The sequence below is a fragment of the Carettochelys insculpta genome, chromosome 3 (genome assembly GCF_033958435.1).
Source record: "Carettochelys insculpta isolate YL-2023 chromosome 3, ASM3395843v1, whole genome shotgun sequence".
Taxonomy (NCBI): domain Eukaryota; kingdom Metazoa; phylum Chordata; order Testudines; family Carettochelyidae; genus Carettochelys; species Carettochelys insculpta.
In genome coordinates this window covers 24256860-24276023 of record NC_134139.1, presented here as the reverse complement: position 1 = coordinate 24276023, position 19164 = coordinate 24256860, and the positions used below count along the sequence as shown (strand labels likewise).

The window sequence follows — 19164 nt, the reverse complement described above, 5'->3', positions numbered from 1 at the left end:
AAGGGCCCCTCCCCAAGACCCTTGTTGTGCACTCAAGGGTCAGTTAGCCACGCTCAAGCAAGCAGAGGGAGACGATGCAGAGGAGGCACTGTGGGGCATACTATGGACCCCAAACAGGTCCCCACCTGCCACCACCCATCCAGGCTGTGGCCAGCATATTGGCTGCGGTTCTGGTGGCAGTCCTCCAGCAGCTTTGGGTGGCCACCCTGCTTGCCACCATCCTGCAGGCTCTCCTCAGGGTGTAACACTTGTCTTGGGCCATCTGCCACTTGTGCGGCTACCCCACAAGCACAGACTGGTGGGACCGACTGGTACTGGAGGACTGGGGTGACAACTGGTGGCTGCAGAACTTCAGGATGACCAAGGGGAAATTCCTGGACCTGTGCCACTGGCTCACCCCAGTCCCCCAGCACCACAACACCTGGATGATGCCTGCACTCCCCCTGCAGAAAAGGGTGGCCATTGCCCTATGGAAACTGGCCTCCCCAGACAGCCACCAATCTGTCAGCCACCAGTTCAGGGTGGGCAAGGCCACCGTTGGGGCCATCTTTATCGAGGTAAGCCATGCTTGGGTCACACTCCCACCACAGGCAGTGGGCCCCCACCACAGGAGCATCATCGGAGATCCAGGGGTTAGCCCCTGCAAGGGTGGGGGAGGTGATGGGGACTGGACACTGGCAGAGGACAGGGGCAAGGTGTCCTGGGGAGGAATAACCTGTAGGGAATGGGAACAGGGACAGGGCAGCGGAGACAGGGATGGGTGGGCACAGAATTCCCCAATCCACATTCATGAGCGTGTTCTCCCCTCAAGCCCTGCAGGTTGTCCGGGTCCTCCTGCACCAGCTCATCCACGTCGGAGACCTCGACATTGCCCTTGCGGGATTCCAGTTGTACTTCCCCAATTGCTCTGGGGCACTGGATGGCACCCACATTGCCATTTGGGCCCCAGAGCACAGTGGCAGGGCCTACGTAAACCACAAGGGCTACCATTCTGTGTTGCTGCAGGTGCTTGTTGACGCCAAGGGCTGGTTCATGGACATATGTGTGGGCTGCTCCAGCTGTGCCCATGATGCCCGTGTGTTCCAGAACTCATGGCTTGGCTGCCAGATGGGTAAGGGGACTTACATCCCCTGGTAGGAGCTCCTCATCGGGGACACCACAATGCTGCCCTGCATTGTGGCCAATGTGGCCTATCCCTTGCAGCCTTGGCTCAACTGGCCCGACACAAGACACATGTAGCCTACCCGGGTCATTTTTAATGAGTGGCTCAATTGGACCCATAATATGGTGAAGCGGGTGTTTGGTCACCTCAAGGGGTGCTTCTGCTGCCTTCTAAAGAGGTTGGAGGTGGGCCACCTCAACGTCCTGGCGGTGGGCAGGGCATGCTACACCCTGCACAACTTCATGGAGGCGACGCACAAGCCCTTTGTGCTGGGGTGGCTGCCGAGGACGGGCACACCCATGAGCAGCCAGCCACTGCCATGTGCCACCAGGCGCAGCGGGACAGGATGCGGTTAAGGAGGCCCTGGCGAGGCCTTCGCCAAGGAGCCATGATGACCCCCCCCCACACAACCTCCATCACCATCCTGCACACATACACAGGGGAAACCACAAATAAACTTTTAACTTGGCACATAACACAAAAGTCTGCATCTACATAACATTTGGAACTATGTACACGGAGACCTCAGGCAGGGGGCAGACAGCAACACTCCAGGAGGGCTAGTAGTGGTGGTGCAGGGCTTTAAGCGTCCGCTGCATCACCAGGGTCTTTGCAGGAAGCGTGGGGAAGGGAGGAGCTGCCTCTGCACATCCAGCCCTGGCCATTATCATGTTTGCCAGTTGACAGAGACCAGATGGGGGTAATATGGTTGGGATCAGGGCAGTGGGGGTGGGGGCAGGTTGGCAGGGGGCAGGCTGGAGGGGGGCCAGGAGCAGGAGGGCCTTGCAAAGGGGCAGCAGATGTGGCCAAGTGGTTGGTCACAGCCTGGGTCAATGAGTCCAGATTGGCCACCACCCTGTCTCAGGCCTGCCGCTCCATCGCGAGCCACTCCTGCAGCACGCTGGTGAGGTTCCGTAAGGCAGCTGTGCATGCAGGGTCTCCCACGTCCTCCTCCCTGCCCCACACCTCCTGCAAAGACCCTGGCGATGCAGCGGTGCTGGAGCTGTGAAGACAGAAGGGGACAAAGGACTGGGCCATTAGTCCCACACAATGGTTCCTGTGTCCCTGTCCCTCCCTCCACCATCCTGGGGGAGCCTTTGATGTCCGGATTCCGGGGCTCCTCGCATGGCTGGAGCAAGCACAGGCTTACATCTGATTCCCTGGCCTCCCAGTCCTTCCAGGGTTCTGTGGCCCATGGTACTGTCTGGGATGGCTGATGCTGAGTGCTGTGCGCAGCCCCCTCCAGGGATCTGGGAGCATGGTCATCCAGGTTGCATCTGGACTGGGACCAGCGGCCATGTGGCTGGGCTGCGACCACCCCAGACAGGACTGAATGCCCCCTCCCCAGGTTCTAGGGCTACTGGGACGCACAACACCTACCTGAGGGTCGCTCCAGGAAATCGGGCAAGGCACAGGTGGAGGAGGTCTGGCTGGACAGACTGGATGGGATGTAGATGATGAGGACCCGCTCACTTGAGTCCTTGTCATTGCTGGTGGCCTCCAGGTGCCGGACCATCTGCTGAGGCCTGTAGGTGGCTGGTGGTCCTGGGGGGGTCCTCGCTGTCTGTCCCCAGCTCTGTCTCCAGCTTTGACTCAGCTTTGTTGAGGACCATGGCCAGGGATGTGGCCTCCTTGGGGCCAAGGAGTTGGTCCAACTCTTTAAAATAGGGGTAGTTGGTGGGCACTGCCCCCGACCATCCAGCCACATCCCTGGCCTTGCAATACCCCTGCCTCAGTTCTTTCACCTTGGACCTGACCTGGGCATGGTGCAGGTGGGATGGTCCCGGCCAGTGAATGCCTTCAAGAGCCACTCAAAGGCAGCCGTGTTCCTCCAGAAGGAGAAGAGGTCCTGGAGTTTGGCCTCCATCCAGGAGAGGGTCCATTTTTTTGGGCCTGGCTCAGGTCCTGGGGGGACTCCCCACTGTTCTTGTGAGGCCTCTGGGGTGAGCAGGGGTCTGGGGTGCTGGCCATGGGTCCAGGAAGCTTGCTGTCATGCCTGGGGCATCGCAGTCTGCAGCATGCACATGAGCAGTACGTGCTCCCTGCTACCAGTTTGCTGTCAGCTTCCTGCCTAGGGACTTGTGGGCGGACACAGGAGCCATACAGCTTTGCTTGCACTGTGAGTGGCGTCTCCTTTCACCTGCTGATCATCGCCATGGAGGACTCCCTCCTTCAAAATAGCTGTCTGTGGAACGTCTACACATGCTCTCATTCAAATGAGTCTTTTGAAAGGTGGCACTCCTCCCACCATGGGAAAGGAGGACTGACTTCAACAGAACATCCCTGTTCTTTTGAAATTAATTTCAAAAGGCCACGGTTTGTGTGTCGACACTCCATGGGGAATTTCGAGAGAGTCTCTTCTTTCGAAGTTCCTTTTGAAAGTACTTGCTAGTATGACACAGCCAGTATGTTGGAGCCTCATTCAAAATTAGAGCAGACTATCTGTAGTTGAAATAAATTGTCATTGGTTGCGAAGACAGAAAAATGATAAGTCTCCAGATAGTAGCAGCAACGAAGGGTCCTGTGGCACCTTACAGACTAACAGAAAAGTTTAGAGCATGAGCTTTCGTGAGTTAACTCACTTCTTCAGATCTCCAGATAGTAGGCATCCTTCAGTCTGCATAGACTATGGATCGCGCCCTTTATAGTTTCAACTGAGGGGTTCATTTACAGTGTCTGCTGTGACTATGAAGACCCACATGAGAGTGACAGTCCTTGCTGCATCTTTTGCAGATGTGGTGGGTGTCTGGCAAGTCCTTAGTGTGCTTTCTGTGTGCTCCCTTCTCCTCCGCTAGCTGTCTGATCCTCATCTCGCCCTTCTGAAGGCCCTTGTGTAACCCCTGCCTCCATCTGCTGCGGTCGTCTGCTAGTTCTTCCCAGTTGTCCAGCTTGGTGTTTACCTCTCTGAGGTCTCTCTTGCAGACATCTTTGTAGCGCAACTGGGGGCATCCGGGAGGTCTTTTGCCAGAGGCTAGCTCACCATATAGGATGTCTTTTGGAATCCTTCCATCATTCATCCTGTGGACGTGGCCAAGCCAGCGGAGCTGACGCTGCCTGAGGAGGATGTGCATAGTTGGGATTCCAGCTTGCTCGAGGACAGCGGTGTTGGTCACTCTGTCCTTCCATGATATTCCGAGGATGCGCCTGAGGCAGCGCAAGTGGAAGACGTTCAGCCTCTTTTCCTGGAGGGCATAAAGGATCCAAGTCTCGCTGCCATAAAGGAGGGTGCTGAGGTTGCAAGCTCTGTAGACTTGCATTTTGGTGTGAGTGTACAGCTTGTTGTTATTCCACACTCTCTTGCTGAGTCTGGACAGAGTTGCGGCCGCTTTTCCGATCCACCTATTTAGCTCAGTGTCCAACGACAGGGTGTCAGTGATGGTGGACCCGAGGTAAACGAACTCGTGGACGACCTCTAACATATAGTTGTCAATGCTGATTGACGGGGATTCAGCAACATCCTGACCATGTACGTTTGTCTTCTTTAGGCTGATGGTAAGCCCAAAGTCCCTGCACGCTTTGGAGAACTGACCCAGCAGTTTTTGAAGCTCGTCTTCTGTGTGAGACACTACAGCAACATCGTCTGCGAACAGCATGTCTCTGATGAGGACTTCCCGCACCTTAGACTTAGCTTTCAGCCGTGCAAGGTTAAACAGTTTCCCATCAGATCTTGTGTGCAGCAAGATGCCCTCTGTTGAAGATCCAAAGGCATGCTTCAGGAGGAGTGCGAAGAAGATCCCGAACAATGTCGGAGCAAGCACGCATCCTTGTTTGACGCTGCTCCTGATTCTGAAAGCATCCGATAAAGCGCCGTCATATTGGATGGTTCCTCTCATGTCTTCGTGGAACGACTAGATCATCTTGAGTAACCGTGGAGGACAGCCTATCTTGTGGAGCAGTCTGAACAGACCATTCCTACTGACCAAGTCAAAGGCCTTGGTCAGGTCAATGAAGGCTATGTAGAGTGGCTTCCTGTGCTCCCTGCACTTCTCCTGCAGCTGCCTTAGAGAGAAGACCATGTCAACGGTAGACCTCTCTGCGCAGAATCCACACTGCGATTCGGGGTACACCCTCTCAGCAATCTTCTGGAGTCTGCCAAGGATGACGCGAGCGACCAGTTTACCAGTGATCTCCAGATAATTACACTATAAACAGTTTCTCTTATCCCAGTTGCTTGGAACAGTCAATATATAATATAATTCTAATCTCAATCAGTTTTTCTACTTTAAGATTATTTAGGTCACATTGACAATGCCAAATTGTCACCTATTTGGAACATGACTGTAAATGTTACCATTTTTAACTTATCAGACAGGGTTGATTTTTCAGAGGTTTGTTTAAAAGCACTTAAAAAAAAGTTACCCAAACTGGTAGTTATTAAAGTTATCAACAGCAAACTATCAGAGCTGAAATTTACTGAAGACATTTTTGATGCTTTTAACTTAAGGCAGGTTGTATTTTTCAGTCCACCAAAAACATCAATTTAAATATTTTCAGAAGTTAAACATGAATTTACACAGGTCTTGAGTGGCTTTAAAAAAGGGATTGAAAGTGATATTTATATACATAAGTCTGTATTTACAACAGGAGCATCAAAGCCACCACAATTTATAGAACAAACAATATGCACGTAACTTGTTCCAAAACATGTATGGACTCAACCAAAGCTCTGAAAATGGAAGGAAAAAAAAAGGGAAATGTTCAAATAAGGTTATTATTCTCCTATATACATTCTTGCCTAGATACGAAGTTGTTCCTTTACCAGACTCCCAATGAAATGTGTGTGTCACCCTGAAAGTGACAAAACTCACTTTTGCCATTCGGAAGTTATGCAGCTGCCCCAAACTCTTACTGACAAAATCTTTATGCCCCATTACAATAAATTAATGTTTTAAATATACTTGCACACTTTATTAGGTGGAAACCCTAACAATCTTAAAAAGCCATGAAAACAAAAAGCAGTCAAATAGCACTTTAAAGACTAGCAAAATAGTTTATTAGGTGAGCTTTTGTGGGACAGACCCACTTCTTGGTCTGAAGAAGTGGGTCTGTCCCACGAAAGCTCACCTAATAAACTATTTTGCTAGTCTTTAAAGTGCTACTTGACTGCTTTTTGTTTTGATAGTGTATAGACTAGCACGGCTTCCTCTCTGTTACTATTAAAAGGCCATGATTTTTTTAAACATACATTTCCAAAAAAAGTGTTTGGTTTTATTTAATTCAGGAAAATCAAATATTTTCTTAGTGTGAATTTATCTGTAAATGCAGTACCAAGAACATGCGCAGATATTGAAGGGAGAGATGCAAAAAACATCAGGCCTTCCATAAAAAAGGAAAGCAGTGGCATTTGGTTCTTAATTAGAACAAATTGTTAAATTTATGATACTATAGAATATTTAAATACTCTTATTAAGATGCATACATTATGAAGGATTGTTATTTATTTTAGCCAATGTTTTAGAAATATTCATCAAGGTTTAGAGGGCACTTCTTTCCCTGATATCAGTACTTATTATCTCATGCATTTATTTCTCACTATCATTCATAAATATCTGGAGTCCCAGCAGTTTAGTGTGTAAGAGAAAGGGTTGAAACTTTCAACATGGTTTAGGAAACATTTTAGAAATTGCAATCTGATGGAAGCAAATTAATTTAAACTATAAATGTTGCACAAATCAGCATGAATGAACTAAGTAAAGCATTTCCCCAGCTTGTGTGAAGGAAGAAGTAAAAAAAGACAATGGGAAGAGAGCTCAAAAAAGTCAGATATGTTTTCTTTTTAAATTTACCATTACCACTCATCTGCATATAGAACATAAACACTATGTAAATATATATTCAAGCTGGTAAATAAATACTATGTTAGTTATTAGAAAAGGCTGTCATACAAATTTACCTGTGGAATCCAAGAGACAGCAAATTCAACAGGGAAGTCAACAAAGCATTCTGGTGGTTCTGCAGGATACTGTGGAAAAAATATTTTAATCATTTGTTGCTCCTTCTGTGTGATTTATAAGTCAAACCGATGCATTGTTGGGGAAAATTGATATCTGGTGAAAGAGTATGAATACAAAATTCAAGAGCCTCATACACTTTGAGACATTGGGCTTCCAAAGAAAATATGTAAACTATTTCTCCAGACACTAATGAAGTATCAGTAGATCTCACTTATGCAAGAAACTTTCAATAAACACAAACATTCAGTACAACAGATTTTATTGAAATCAAAAAGCTGTCAGTTTGTAAAGTGTATAGTGTTTATAAAGAGAAAAATTTTTAGAAAGGACAAGCAGAGAAAATTCAAGATGGAAGAAGGACATTTCTTTCCATCTTTTCTTCAGCCTGTTAGATTAGTACTTTTCATGTTACTATACGCCCAATTAGCTACATTTACATTCCAAGGTAGAGAAAATTTATCAACTCTTCCCAACCCTAGGATTCAACTTTCAATCTCAACAAATGTGCCTGATATGCAGCAATACTGAAAGGTAGTACTGTCAAATGTTCAGAACCTTCCCGTGGTGAACCTGAACTGCAACTGTTTACTGCTTCTCCAAAAACTGATAAACTTGGACATGTCATAAATATATTCTATTCTTTTAAAAAAAATCTAACATTAAAATTAAAAATCAGCAAGAACAAACATCCACAGGCTATACAAATATGAAATCTGATTCCATTTCAAAGTTTAATCCCTAATTTAATCATCCTTTACATTAGCTCTACCTACTGCTTTTTGTAAGCATTACACTATGAAATCTGTGAAACAGAAACTAGGCATCTCCATTTTCTACACAAATACAATGGAAAAATAATTGAGTGCATAGAAATACACCCATTTCAAAGACACAAATTTATCAAAAACGTCATGACCTTTGTGACCCAAAAAGCTATATGGTTCAATTCAATGCAACTTTTCCAGTTAGGCCAACTGACCATACCAAATGGAGTACACAACCTCATTTCTTTATATGGCCTCTGAAAAGCACAAGATTGGACAATTAAACAGGTCCACACTGACTTGTTCTCCCTGCAGCTTCATGCTAATGAGCAGTCTTGCAATTGCAAAGGGCTGCTCATTAGCATAATCCCAGGACTAATCAGCACAGCCACACAAGATCTCCCTGCCAGCAGAGGCTGCTGTCAGAATTAAACAGGCCATGTAGACCTGCCTCTAACAGCTGAAAGCTCCTCTGTCACCAGCTCTTTATGCGACAGATAAAAAATTCAGGCATAAGGAGCTGGCAACAGAGGGGCTTTTAGCTGGCAAAGGCAAGTCTACACAGCCAGTTTAATTATGGCAGCAGCCTCTGCTGGCATGATCTTGCATGGTTATACTAATTAGCCCTGGAATTATGCTAATGAGCAGCCATTTGTAATTGTGAGACTGCTCATTAGCATGAAGCTGCCAAGAGAACAGGTCAGTGCAGACCTAGCCTTTGATAGACCCTAAGAGAAAACTGGCAGTATGTGCTTAAGTGAACAAATATGAAGTATTAAAGTTTTTTACCCAGTTAGAATGTTATCAATGGAAACAACATGGCAATTTTTAAAATAACTTCTTATAGAAGATTATATGAATGACTATATTACAAAGCTTTCCTTAAATAAAACTTAATCAGCATTCTTTTTCAATGTGTTTAATATGTGTACTATTGAAAAATCAAAATTCCTATGTCATAACCATGTATTATACATTAATTTTCTTTTTTGGCAACTTTAAATATCAGACATCTTTTTAAAAGGACAAACACAATTGATCATTTCACCACTATAATCTTCTCAAGAAGACTTGACTGATGATCAGAGTTGCAATAGACAATTGACATAATGTGGTGCGTCTGTACTTCGCTCTCAACTGAAATTACTGAAATACTAAATTTCCTTTTCCTACTAGAAGTTTCAGGTTTTAAAACTATAGGTTGAACCTCTCTAATTCAGAACTCTCTTGTCTGGCAACTTCCATAATCCAGCATGATTTTAGTTACCAGACAACCACATAACATGGGTGTGGCCAAGTTTTCTGTAGTCCTATAAAGTTTGTTTCTTGCCACCAGTCCTGGTTCTCAGTGTTCTATGCTGTTATTTAGTGGTAATTTAACTCAAAATAAAGCCCATTAATCAGTGGAACTGTTGGTAATGTGCTAGACATAATTGGCTTCCCATAGTCTGGCAAATTCTCTTATCTGGCACCAGTTAGGTCCTGAGTGTGCCAGACTAGAGAGGTTCAACCTATACTATACTAAAAGGAGCACACAAAAATAATCAGATACTCATTAGCGCAATTCACACAATGGCCTTGAGCCTCAGAGTAACCATACAGTAGAGAAACAGGGTTCAGCTGAGGACTAATGAGCAAAAATGTGGTCTTCAGTATAAAATAAGATACTTAGATAATACCAATGGAAGGGAATGTGTGTACCTGATCTCCTCACAGAAGCAACTTGGTAGATCCACAACTATGCTCATTGATTCAGGACTGCACGCATATCCAATCCCTGTACTAATCATCAGATCTTTGGCCCTGATCTAGCCCTTTTTCACTAGACACAGAGACATTTCTAAAAATGCCTAAAAATGTCTAAAAACGTAACATTTCTAAAATCCCAAAAATTCTCCAAGGGCTCAAACTGAGGAAGACATTTACAGGCTGTCCTCTGAAGATCCTCCACAAACCTTGGCACAGGAAGACATGCTGGGGCAGAGAGGTGCATGCTGGGACATGGGCCAAGATTCTAAGCAGCATTGCAGTCCATAGGAAGCTGGTAAAAGACTATGACAACTTAGAAAACCTTTTATACAGCTGCAAAAAGCAGAATATTATATTTTAAAAGGGATAGTTATTCAAAATTGACTTGCCAATCACAATAAAATTGTTTACAAATACAAAAAAATTGTCTCTTTTCCAAACACAAAATTTCTGTCTTAACTTGACGAGATTCATGTAACAAACCCTCTAGGAACATTAACGGCACAATTATTTCACAAGCACAGAAGAGTGAGCATGTGAAACAAGGTAAGGTGACAAAAAGGTATCTGTCTAGGGCACATCTATATTACAGCAGAATTTCAACTTAAGATACACAATCCTAGCTACATTAACTACAGGACTAGAGTTGATGTACCTTAATTTGGGCTTCCACACTGTCTCCAATAAGGGAAGCTGATGGGAGCATGCTTCCCTTACTGCTAACGAGGTGGTGGAGATGGGTGTATTGTTCAGTTCAAATTTAAAAGGCCAAATGAAGGGTAGTGAGGAAGCGCCATGTCTTTAAATTGAATTCATTAGCCTTCAAAGATGTCCTGGAGATGTGGAGAGGGGGCAGGAGTACCTATGCCAACACAGCACCCTGTAAATTCGATTTAACATTTCCCTACTAAGCGCACTAAATAGAACTCCAGAAGATTGACTTTGGCCAGGTCCATCTTCCCCATAGTGAAGACATACCCCTAGAAAAGGTAAGTGTGAAATATTCATTTATCATCATCTTGGCCAAAGCCCACATCATCTCTGGCCCATATTATCTAGTCTGATGTGGACACAGGACCAGACTGCCACTCTAGAAACATCTTGGATTGGGACTTGTGCCATAAAATGCTATAGTGCTACCTGCACTTTCACAGACTATATGCCATTAAATGAGGAGCTGGAACTTGTGCCAGGTCATAACAAGATGGGATACAAAACATGATCCATAAGGAGATTCAATGGGTTGAGACTTAACTGTCTTTCACGCATCCTCAATGGCTATAAATATTTAGGTGATCTTACTAAAGGGCTTGGCCTCCTAACATAGTGGAAAGGAACAGGCTTCTGTTTGGTTGTTTAGATAAGAAAACCTTGTTGTTGTATGATCTGGGAGGGCCACTATGCAGCTGCCCTGTATGTGGGATCAGGACACTTGACAGGCTACACACTTTGCTGTTATTCTCACATTGCTGTGTAAGTCTAGCTCCTCTGATGACCAGAGACCCTGGGTCCTGAGGCTCCCCATTCCATTTCTAAAGAATCCATGACCAGGAATATAGTAGCTACGGTTCTTGAAAAAGGAATGCCTACATACAGCATCGCTTGATCCAGCCACTAGCATATGCAAACAGAAATCACTGATGGCGGAAAGCGTATCGCCTTATTCAGATATACACCAGTGGTGGGCTACCTGCTGCTTGCTGACCGCATGTAGTCCATTGGGGCTCCACCTGTGGCCCATGGACCCCTGGTTGCTCCTCTCCCTCATGCACTTGTCACATACCATGGCACAGGAGTCCCACACTTCCTATGCCTCCCAGCACTTTCAGAAGAGCTGCAAATTGCCTGATTTGTGCTCTGTCCAGGCTCCTCCTCCAGCCTTCCAGAGCTGGCATGCTGAGACAGCTGATTTACTCTGAAAGTGGTAGGACCGAAAGGAAGGAGCAGGTAAATGAGGGGCTCTGGTGTCCCAATGTATAAGATATGCATGGGGGAGGAGGGCACACAGGAAGGCTGCAGGTGGAAGTTGGTGGGCCACGAGCTGCTGCAGCCCACTGAGGTGAAGGAAGGTCACTCATGCAGCCCTTGATATATACCAAAGCTAGCCAAGACAAAGTGACTTAGGCATACATGTTGCACCACAAAGGTACAGCATGCCTTATGTCCACGAAACTTCAAGCTGTTCCTCGTTGTAGCAATGGGGTGACTCCTCAGACCTCCTATGATTGCCTCTACAGGTACAAATTGGCTCTCCAGGAAAAGAACACTCTGGCCCAGTTCAAGTTAAGGATCACCATTATGGATTCCATTTTCTGAACTGGGGAAAGTTGATATTTGCATATTCATCAGTCATCTCTGATCCTGAGACGATGACTGTATCAATCTGACATGTGCCTCCACCCTGCCTCGGATAAACCTTTGATCAGTCAGTTGTCCAGATAGGAGTATACCTACTCCCCTCTCCTCCTCAGAAACACTGCCATGATTGCCATGCACTTCTTGAACACCTGAGGAGCTCCTGACAGACCAAAGGGTAGCAGTGTGAACTGATAAGATTTATGGTAGACCACAAACAAATATTTAGAGACCTTGAAAGATGACAGTCTGAAAATAAGCACTCTTAAGGTCAAGGAGGCCAGTCCTCTAGATCTAGAGAGAATAATCAGGGCTAGAGAAAACATGCAGAAATTCAACTTCTTTCTCTATTTGTTGAGGTTTTGCAGATCCAAGAGGGTCTGAGGTAACTGTTGGCCTTTGGGATCAGAAAGTAACAGGAGTAGAACCACCAGATTCTTAGCTCCTTTGGAACTTCTTTCATTGCTCTTGCGTAAAAAGCAACTGTACCTCCTGGTCTCGAAGTCTCTAATGAGAAGAGTTCCTGAAGAGTCACAGGAAAGGAAGCTAGAAAGGAGGGGAACAATTGAATCACAAGGTATATCTCACTTTCACTACGCACAATAGCCAACAGTCTATGGAAATGTAGGTCCATGCCCAGGAGATATGGGACAAATGCTCCACAGACACAAGGGAAATAGGATCCAGAGGTTGTTGTGGTATGCTGTACTCATGCATACACTCAAAGTCTGTTTGAACCTTGCCAGTATTCTTGGGGCGGGAGAAGTCTGGGCAAATGAGTGTTGGGACAGAGACCTTCTCTTGTAGCTTCTGTCCCTTGGCCAGCGCTAGGTATCTCTGGTAGGAGCGATGTTTGTTCCTGTGTGAGACATAGGATTCTGCCTCTGAAACCAAGCTGGAGTACTTCTGGAAAATGAGACTGGAACCAGAAAGGGGTCCCACAAAGGAGGAGAGTAGTGTTGTGCCATCATTACAGGCTTGCCCTTTGAAGGCACCAGCTTTGGTGCCAAAGCATCCCATCAGAAGGAACTTAAGTCTGTAATCCCTGTCCTTTTTGGTCCTGAATTTGAAAACCCTACAGATCTTGCTCCATTCTTCAGTGTGGGCCTCTCCCAGAAACTTAAGGCAGCTACCAAGCAAATCATTCACCGGCATCAATTTTCGGCATACCACACTCTGTCAAACCCTAGAACCAAGGCATACCCAAACGGTCAGGGAGGACTACCCCATGAGATGGGGAACGCTGCTAACTAGACTCTAATTAAATTACGCTAATGTAATCTAATGATAACAACAATTTATTTACAGATAAAGTCCACAGAGAGCAAGACATGCAACATGCAAGAAATAATTATGTTTCAGCAACTGTCATGGACAATAAAAAGGAACTGAGGGAGCAGTGGCACAGCAGGCCTCTCTACAATGCATCATGAGGGTGCAACTCCAGAGGGCACCACAGCTGACCTGATGAGTACAACAGAGGGCAAAATTGTCCAGCAACAGTTCATGCAGCACATGCATATCTACACTGGAACGAATATGAGCAACCACTCAAAGAATGAAGGCTTCCCAAATAGCACTGGATGTTAGATGGTAACAGGTTTTTGCAACAGGTGTACAATTTAACATCAGAAGACACATACAGATTATTATTCTGTAAGAGTTTTAACTGATTTTAAAACTAAGTCTTCAGAACAACATTCGTTAAATTTAATCATTGTTCAAACCTGAAGATGAAGGACAAGCACACAACCTCCTAGAAAGAATCCAGTTCACTAATGTTAGCATAAAAGACAAAAAAGGGACCATCTTTTTGGTCTTATTTCCTTAAAGTGTATTCCTTCAAATAAATTCACCTTTGCATTTAACTTCAGCGTGATTAGATGCTGTCGACCACAAGAATCTTCTCCTTTTAACTTGATGGTACTAAGGCCCGTATCTATATATATGACTCTGGAAGGAGAAGAAAGTTTTGGTAATTAACAGGGAATTATACCTTGTAAGCTTTGCTAAACTTCTAATTAGTCTGTTACAAATATTAATCACTGCAAGTCCTGAATGCCAGCCATTTTTGCTGTTGTAGAATAAATGCTGTTAATACATCGGTCTACTGCTTAATGCAGTCATATATCTCTGGGTTATTTACAATGTGTGTCAAGGCTCATGCTGTGGTCAGTGAGCACTATGTTTCAGTTTTCCCATCAGTGGAACCTTTGACACACACAGCATGTTCCTGTCAGCCTCTACTTATGTACACATTAAACTTTCTGTCAAATTCCTTGATCCATTTCTGCAGTTTCGTACAGTGTGTTTTCTTTTCCCCTGAAAGAACTTTTGTGTTATCATCATCAGTACTGTTACTTCAAAAAAATTTAGCTGTCATTGATTTTATACTCAATTTTCTAAAGACAATCCAGTATTACCATAGGTATAAAGTCATTCACAATAATTTTCATTCATGCTATGACAGTTTTATGCAGTATACAAGTATCCAAGCAACTGTAAACTGAATACTGAAGGCTGCTAAGATTTTAAAACTTCTAACAAGTCAGGAGTTTTATTTAAGATGCAACAGATTTAAGTTTCCTACTACAGTAGAGACCATACATTTTAAAATACATCACTCTTTGGAAATATGGTCCCCTGAGTAGTTTAAACTATCAGCAAAGAGGTTCTAACTTGGCTGTATATTTACTAATGAACTGGGGATGTGGATATTTTGACATTTTTACAATACCATTCTGTTGTAAAGATAAAAAGCAGACTATTGCACAACTTATCACCTAGACTGATATCTAGGCACATTAGAGTTGAAAACTAACTTCTGCCGAATAACCTACCCAACAGTTTTTTAAATAAAAAAACATTATAAACTAGTCCAGTCACTGGAGTCAGCATAATGGGAAAATGGCGCGCTCTCAGTAAAAGCTGGGCAATGTGAAGCCTTTTAAAGTATAAAAATAGGTCTTAACTGAACAATTAGAAGCTGAATAAAATAGTGTGTGGGGGGGGGCGGGGGAGGAGTAAGGAAAACATTTGTACTCCACCATGCACAGCATCAAATATGCAGGCACTGGAAAAAAAAAGTGGTAGAAGTGGTCAAATAGTGCCATTGGACACCATTATGGCTTATTTCCAAATAGTACTATAGTATTCCATATCTTACCAGCTCCTGTTTCAAAATAGCTATTTGAAATAGGCATTATTTCTTCTGCAGCGAGGTTTATGAAATTCGAAATAATACACCCACTATTTTGAATTTATTTTGAAATAGTCTGTGTGTAGTGTAGATGCTAGAAAAGTTATTATGAAATAACAACTGTTATCTCGAAATAACTTTGCTGTGCAGCCATAGCCTTAGAGACCTCCTCATAAGATGTGTTATTTCTAAACCCACAAAAAAATCACCGTTCATACTAGCAGGAGAAGTTGTACCTTCGGTTTTGAATGTCTCTCCAAATATACACCTTTGTCAGGTCTATAAACATCTCAAACATTTTACTTCCTCAGTATATTTGGATTCATACAAGAAAAACAGTAACACCACTTTCTATCCTATGGGGAAGAGCGTGGTGACTGCTGGGAGCCACCTGAGTGCCCAAGGCTGCCAGAACTACCTAGTGATGAATGTCCAAGGACACTCCACGGCAGCAGCATCAATAGTGACAGTCAAAGTCCGCTTTGTATAGTGGCTATAGTCCCAATGGGGGGTAGAGGTAATTCTGGCCTACCCTGCTTCATTAGTTACCAACCTAGGACCCTGCAAAGCAGTAGACCATACAGGTGACCTACTGTCTGGTGTCCTTATTCATCAGCCTATGTCAGAATCCCTGTTCCCTGTGCTTCTGTTGGCAACATGATCAGTCTCAGGATCCCTCTTCCTGGGTTCCTCTCTGATTCATCTCCAGAGCTCCTTGTCTCTATTGACAGCAAATCAACACCCTCAGTTCCACTGGCTGACAGGCTTCCAGTGGCTTGGCTAAGAGGAGTTGTCCCAGTGGCCTGGAGTCTCAGCAGTATGCTGCTGCATCCAACTGCTCTCCTCCTTTGTCTGCAGGGTACTAAGCTAAACTGCGCCCTTTTGAATGTTCTCACTCCTGAGAGCATGCCCAGCAGAAGCCAAGGAGAATGGTGTCATGTATACAGAGCAGCTCCTTAACCCTTGTCTCACCAGTGTGGGGTTGATACACCCTATCATAATGATGATGGGGTATGCAAGTTATTTTATTTTACAGAACCACCAGGTTTGTTAGGACATGTAACTGACGTTTCACTGAGACCACACCAAGTTCAGAAGCCCCTTTATATCAGGAGATGGATATTGATTTAGGACAGGTACCCAATTATGCTATATAAGGGGGGTATCTATGTGAGCAACAGTTGGAAAGGAGATTGCAGATGTATTTAAATCAGGTTTGAGAACAAAAGACCTAAGGCTCAATAAGAAAATAAATATAATCATTATGGTCTGTTTCTTCATTCTCAGTGTCTGAGAAGCGACAGAAATAATGTAAGCCCACTTATGAGATAAAAACACCACAACCTTTGCACTTGAGTCTCTCCCAACACTTCTCTTGAACCTCCAAGTAGACGTGAATGTCAATAGGTTCATCATCTGACCTATAATGTACTGAAAGACTACGTGGGCTAGAACATATTTCCTTAATTTGTCCTCCTGAAACAAGCAAAACTGAAGTTCCCTCTTAGTGCAGAACCCTAAATAATTGAGTGAGCACGTCTGTCCAGAAATTTAAGAAGGTTACATCTCCAAGCAATGCTTAAAGTCTTCTGCTTTCTCAGAAATTTTAAAAACCCCATTTTTCTACAAAGACATCTGCTGGAATTAAGTAATGAACTCCATGGGCCATAACATGATAGCCAATGCACGGTGTCTCCTCCAACAATGACACTACCTTTACGGCTTACTGGAGTTCAAATATGTTCCCATATACTAGTCCTAGGGGAATTCTACAACTGTTACATTTAGAGACATAGCTAAATTACAGAATTCTTCCAGGACTACTATATGGTGTCCAGTATGTATTCTGGTATATCAGATAGCTGTTAAATAATGTTAAGAATGAGTTCACTACAAGTTATTAGTAGCATATCTGGACCAAAAATCTTTAAATACAAATTTGCTGCCACTACCAGATGGAAGTGAGGCTTAAATTTTGCAGGCATCCATCAAAGACCATTACCCAAGACCTGAGTCAGATTTTCTCTTAGGTTTGTAAAACTGGCAAATCAAAAATCTTTTTTCGTCCCTCCTCCAAAATAAAGGTTGTCTTGGACAATAACCTGGGAATTTTCTGAAAACTATAATTGGTCTTCCAAGCTGTTCACTTAGAACCATGCTTTTGAAGGTTTCTGGAGATATTTCATAGGCCTGAGTAAAACAGACACACATCGATTTCCACTTAATAGGTGGATATGGAGCTCTGGAACTTGAACCCAACTTGATGGTACCCAATTACAAATGCTGAGTCGGGGAGGCGAAAGACATACTTTTAGGCTTGGGTTTCCTCAGCTCTTTTCCAGCCTAAGAAATTGTGCAGCATCAAGCATTACACAGAAAGCATACCAAGCTATCTCCCTGTCCAGAATAGTTATATTAAAACTATATTATAAAAATGATGGCCTGACTGTCAGTTGACTCAAGACCTTATATGATACTACTTGACCCACCTCATCTCCAGAGAACTGATGGTGTTGATTCCTTCTATGAGCTGCCCACCCCCAGCCACAGCACTATAAACATCTGCCACAACACAGAGCTCAGAAACAGCTGGAATGGACCCTGACAGTTTGCAGCCCCAAGCAAGCTCCCCAAATACACACCCTTCCTCTTTTACACAGTCAAGTCACAGTGCCTCCCTGCACAGGAGCCCCTTATGGCTCCAAAGGAGTTAGATTCAACTTTCTGTAAGCGTAATGTACTTTTATGCGCTAGTTTGTTAGAACAACTGTTGTCATCTAGGTTTTTATGAAAGAATATACCTATTTGGTGGTACAACAATAGCTTTACTTACTACATGCAACTCAGATACAGTGACATTACTTATCTTTCACTATTTAATGACAAGTATCACAATCAAATGATATACAACACAGAGAAAAAGCAGGAGGGAAAAGGAGAAAGAAGAAGTTGTATTAAAAATATTGTCTATGCTGACAGTTTATAGCACACATAAAAATTGATTTCTTTGTAGTAATATGTAGCATCTTATACCCCAGGTCATTTTTTCTAATAGTGCGATAGACTTTCTGGTTCATATAATAGCTTAGAAAAGCAAAGGCAGTAGACTGATGTTCTCACTACCAAACTGTTTGATCTGTTTAGACTAAATTAACTGACCAAAGATACTTTAAAATAGGTATGTTGAACCCATTCATCCAAAAGCAGCACAGATATTCTAAAGATACCTTCTATTAGTTAATGAAAACCAAACATACTTATTCCAGCCCAGTGTTTCTATATCTCTGACAAGGTACAAGTAGTATTCTGGAGGTGGGGGTACATGCAGCTCCTGTGAATTCTTTAAAGCAGCTTCCTGTTTAAAAAACATTAAAAATGCCATTACCAATAGCACACAATTTCAGAATTTTAGCATCTATTTACAGGCATACAATTTTGCAATTAATTCAAAAATATTAAGTTTAAGTAAACTTAACTATGCATTACATTTGTTTTTGTTTTAGCCTCCAGATAAAGCAGATAAAGGAGAAGTTTGGCAACCTGCTTTAGATGATGATAAAAGCATAATTTTTAACAGATACTGACACTGTAGTGTTTGCATGTAAATATCAAGTTTTTTTTTAAAGGTAATAAATTTGAAGTCAAGAACCTTGATTGAAAGAACACTTCACTTCTGAAGCAAAAGGTTCTGTTAAGCACACATCTGCCTCGTGGGCTCTACAACCACAAAGGCAAGTCTTTACTTTATTAAATCCTCCCAGGATTCTTTACAACTTTCACAGGCGAGATGATCAAATATGGCAGAGAAAGCATGACTCAGGAAATACACTGGCTATGTAATACAGTATGGAAAGAAGGAAAGGCACCTACGGAATGGACAAGATCTGTGCTAGTGACAATACGCAAGAAAGGAAGTACATTGGAGTGCAAGAACTACAGAATGATTGCCCTAATGAGTCATCTAGGCAAGGTGCTGATGAT

General features: G+C 43.6%; 1 protein-coding gene across 1 annotated transcript in view; it reads right to left on the bottom strand.

The window, feature by feature from the left end:
- FANCL (FA complementation group L) overlaps positions 1-19164 on the bottom strand; it is a 58510-nt gene that overhangs the window by 29055 nt on the left and 10291 nt on the right. Inside the window, exons 5-7 of the mRNA XM_074989483.1 lie at positions 18441-18538; positions 13841-13937; positions 7056-7124 (exon numbers count right to left, since the gene is read on the bottom strand). Coding sequence (XP_074845584.1) covers positions 7056-7124; positions 13841-13937; positions 18441-18538 — 264 coding nt within the window. The remainder of the gene's footprint in view (positions 1-7055; positions 7125-13840; positions 13938-18440; positions 18539-19164) is intronic.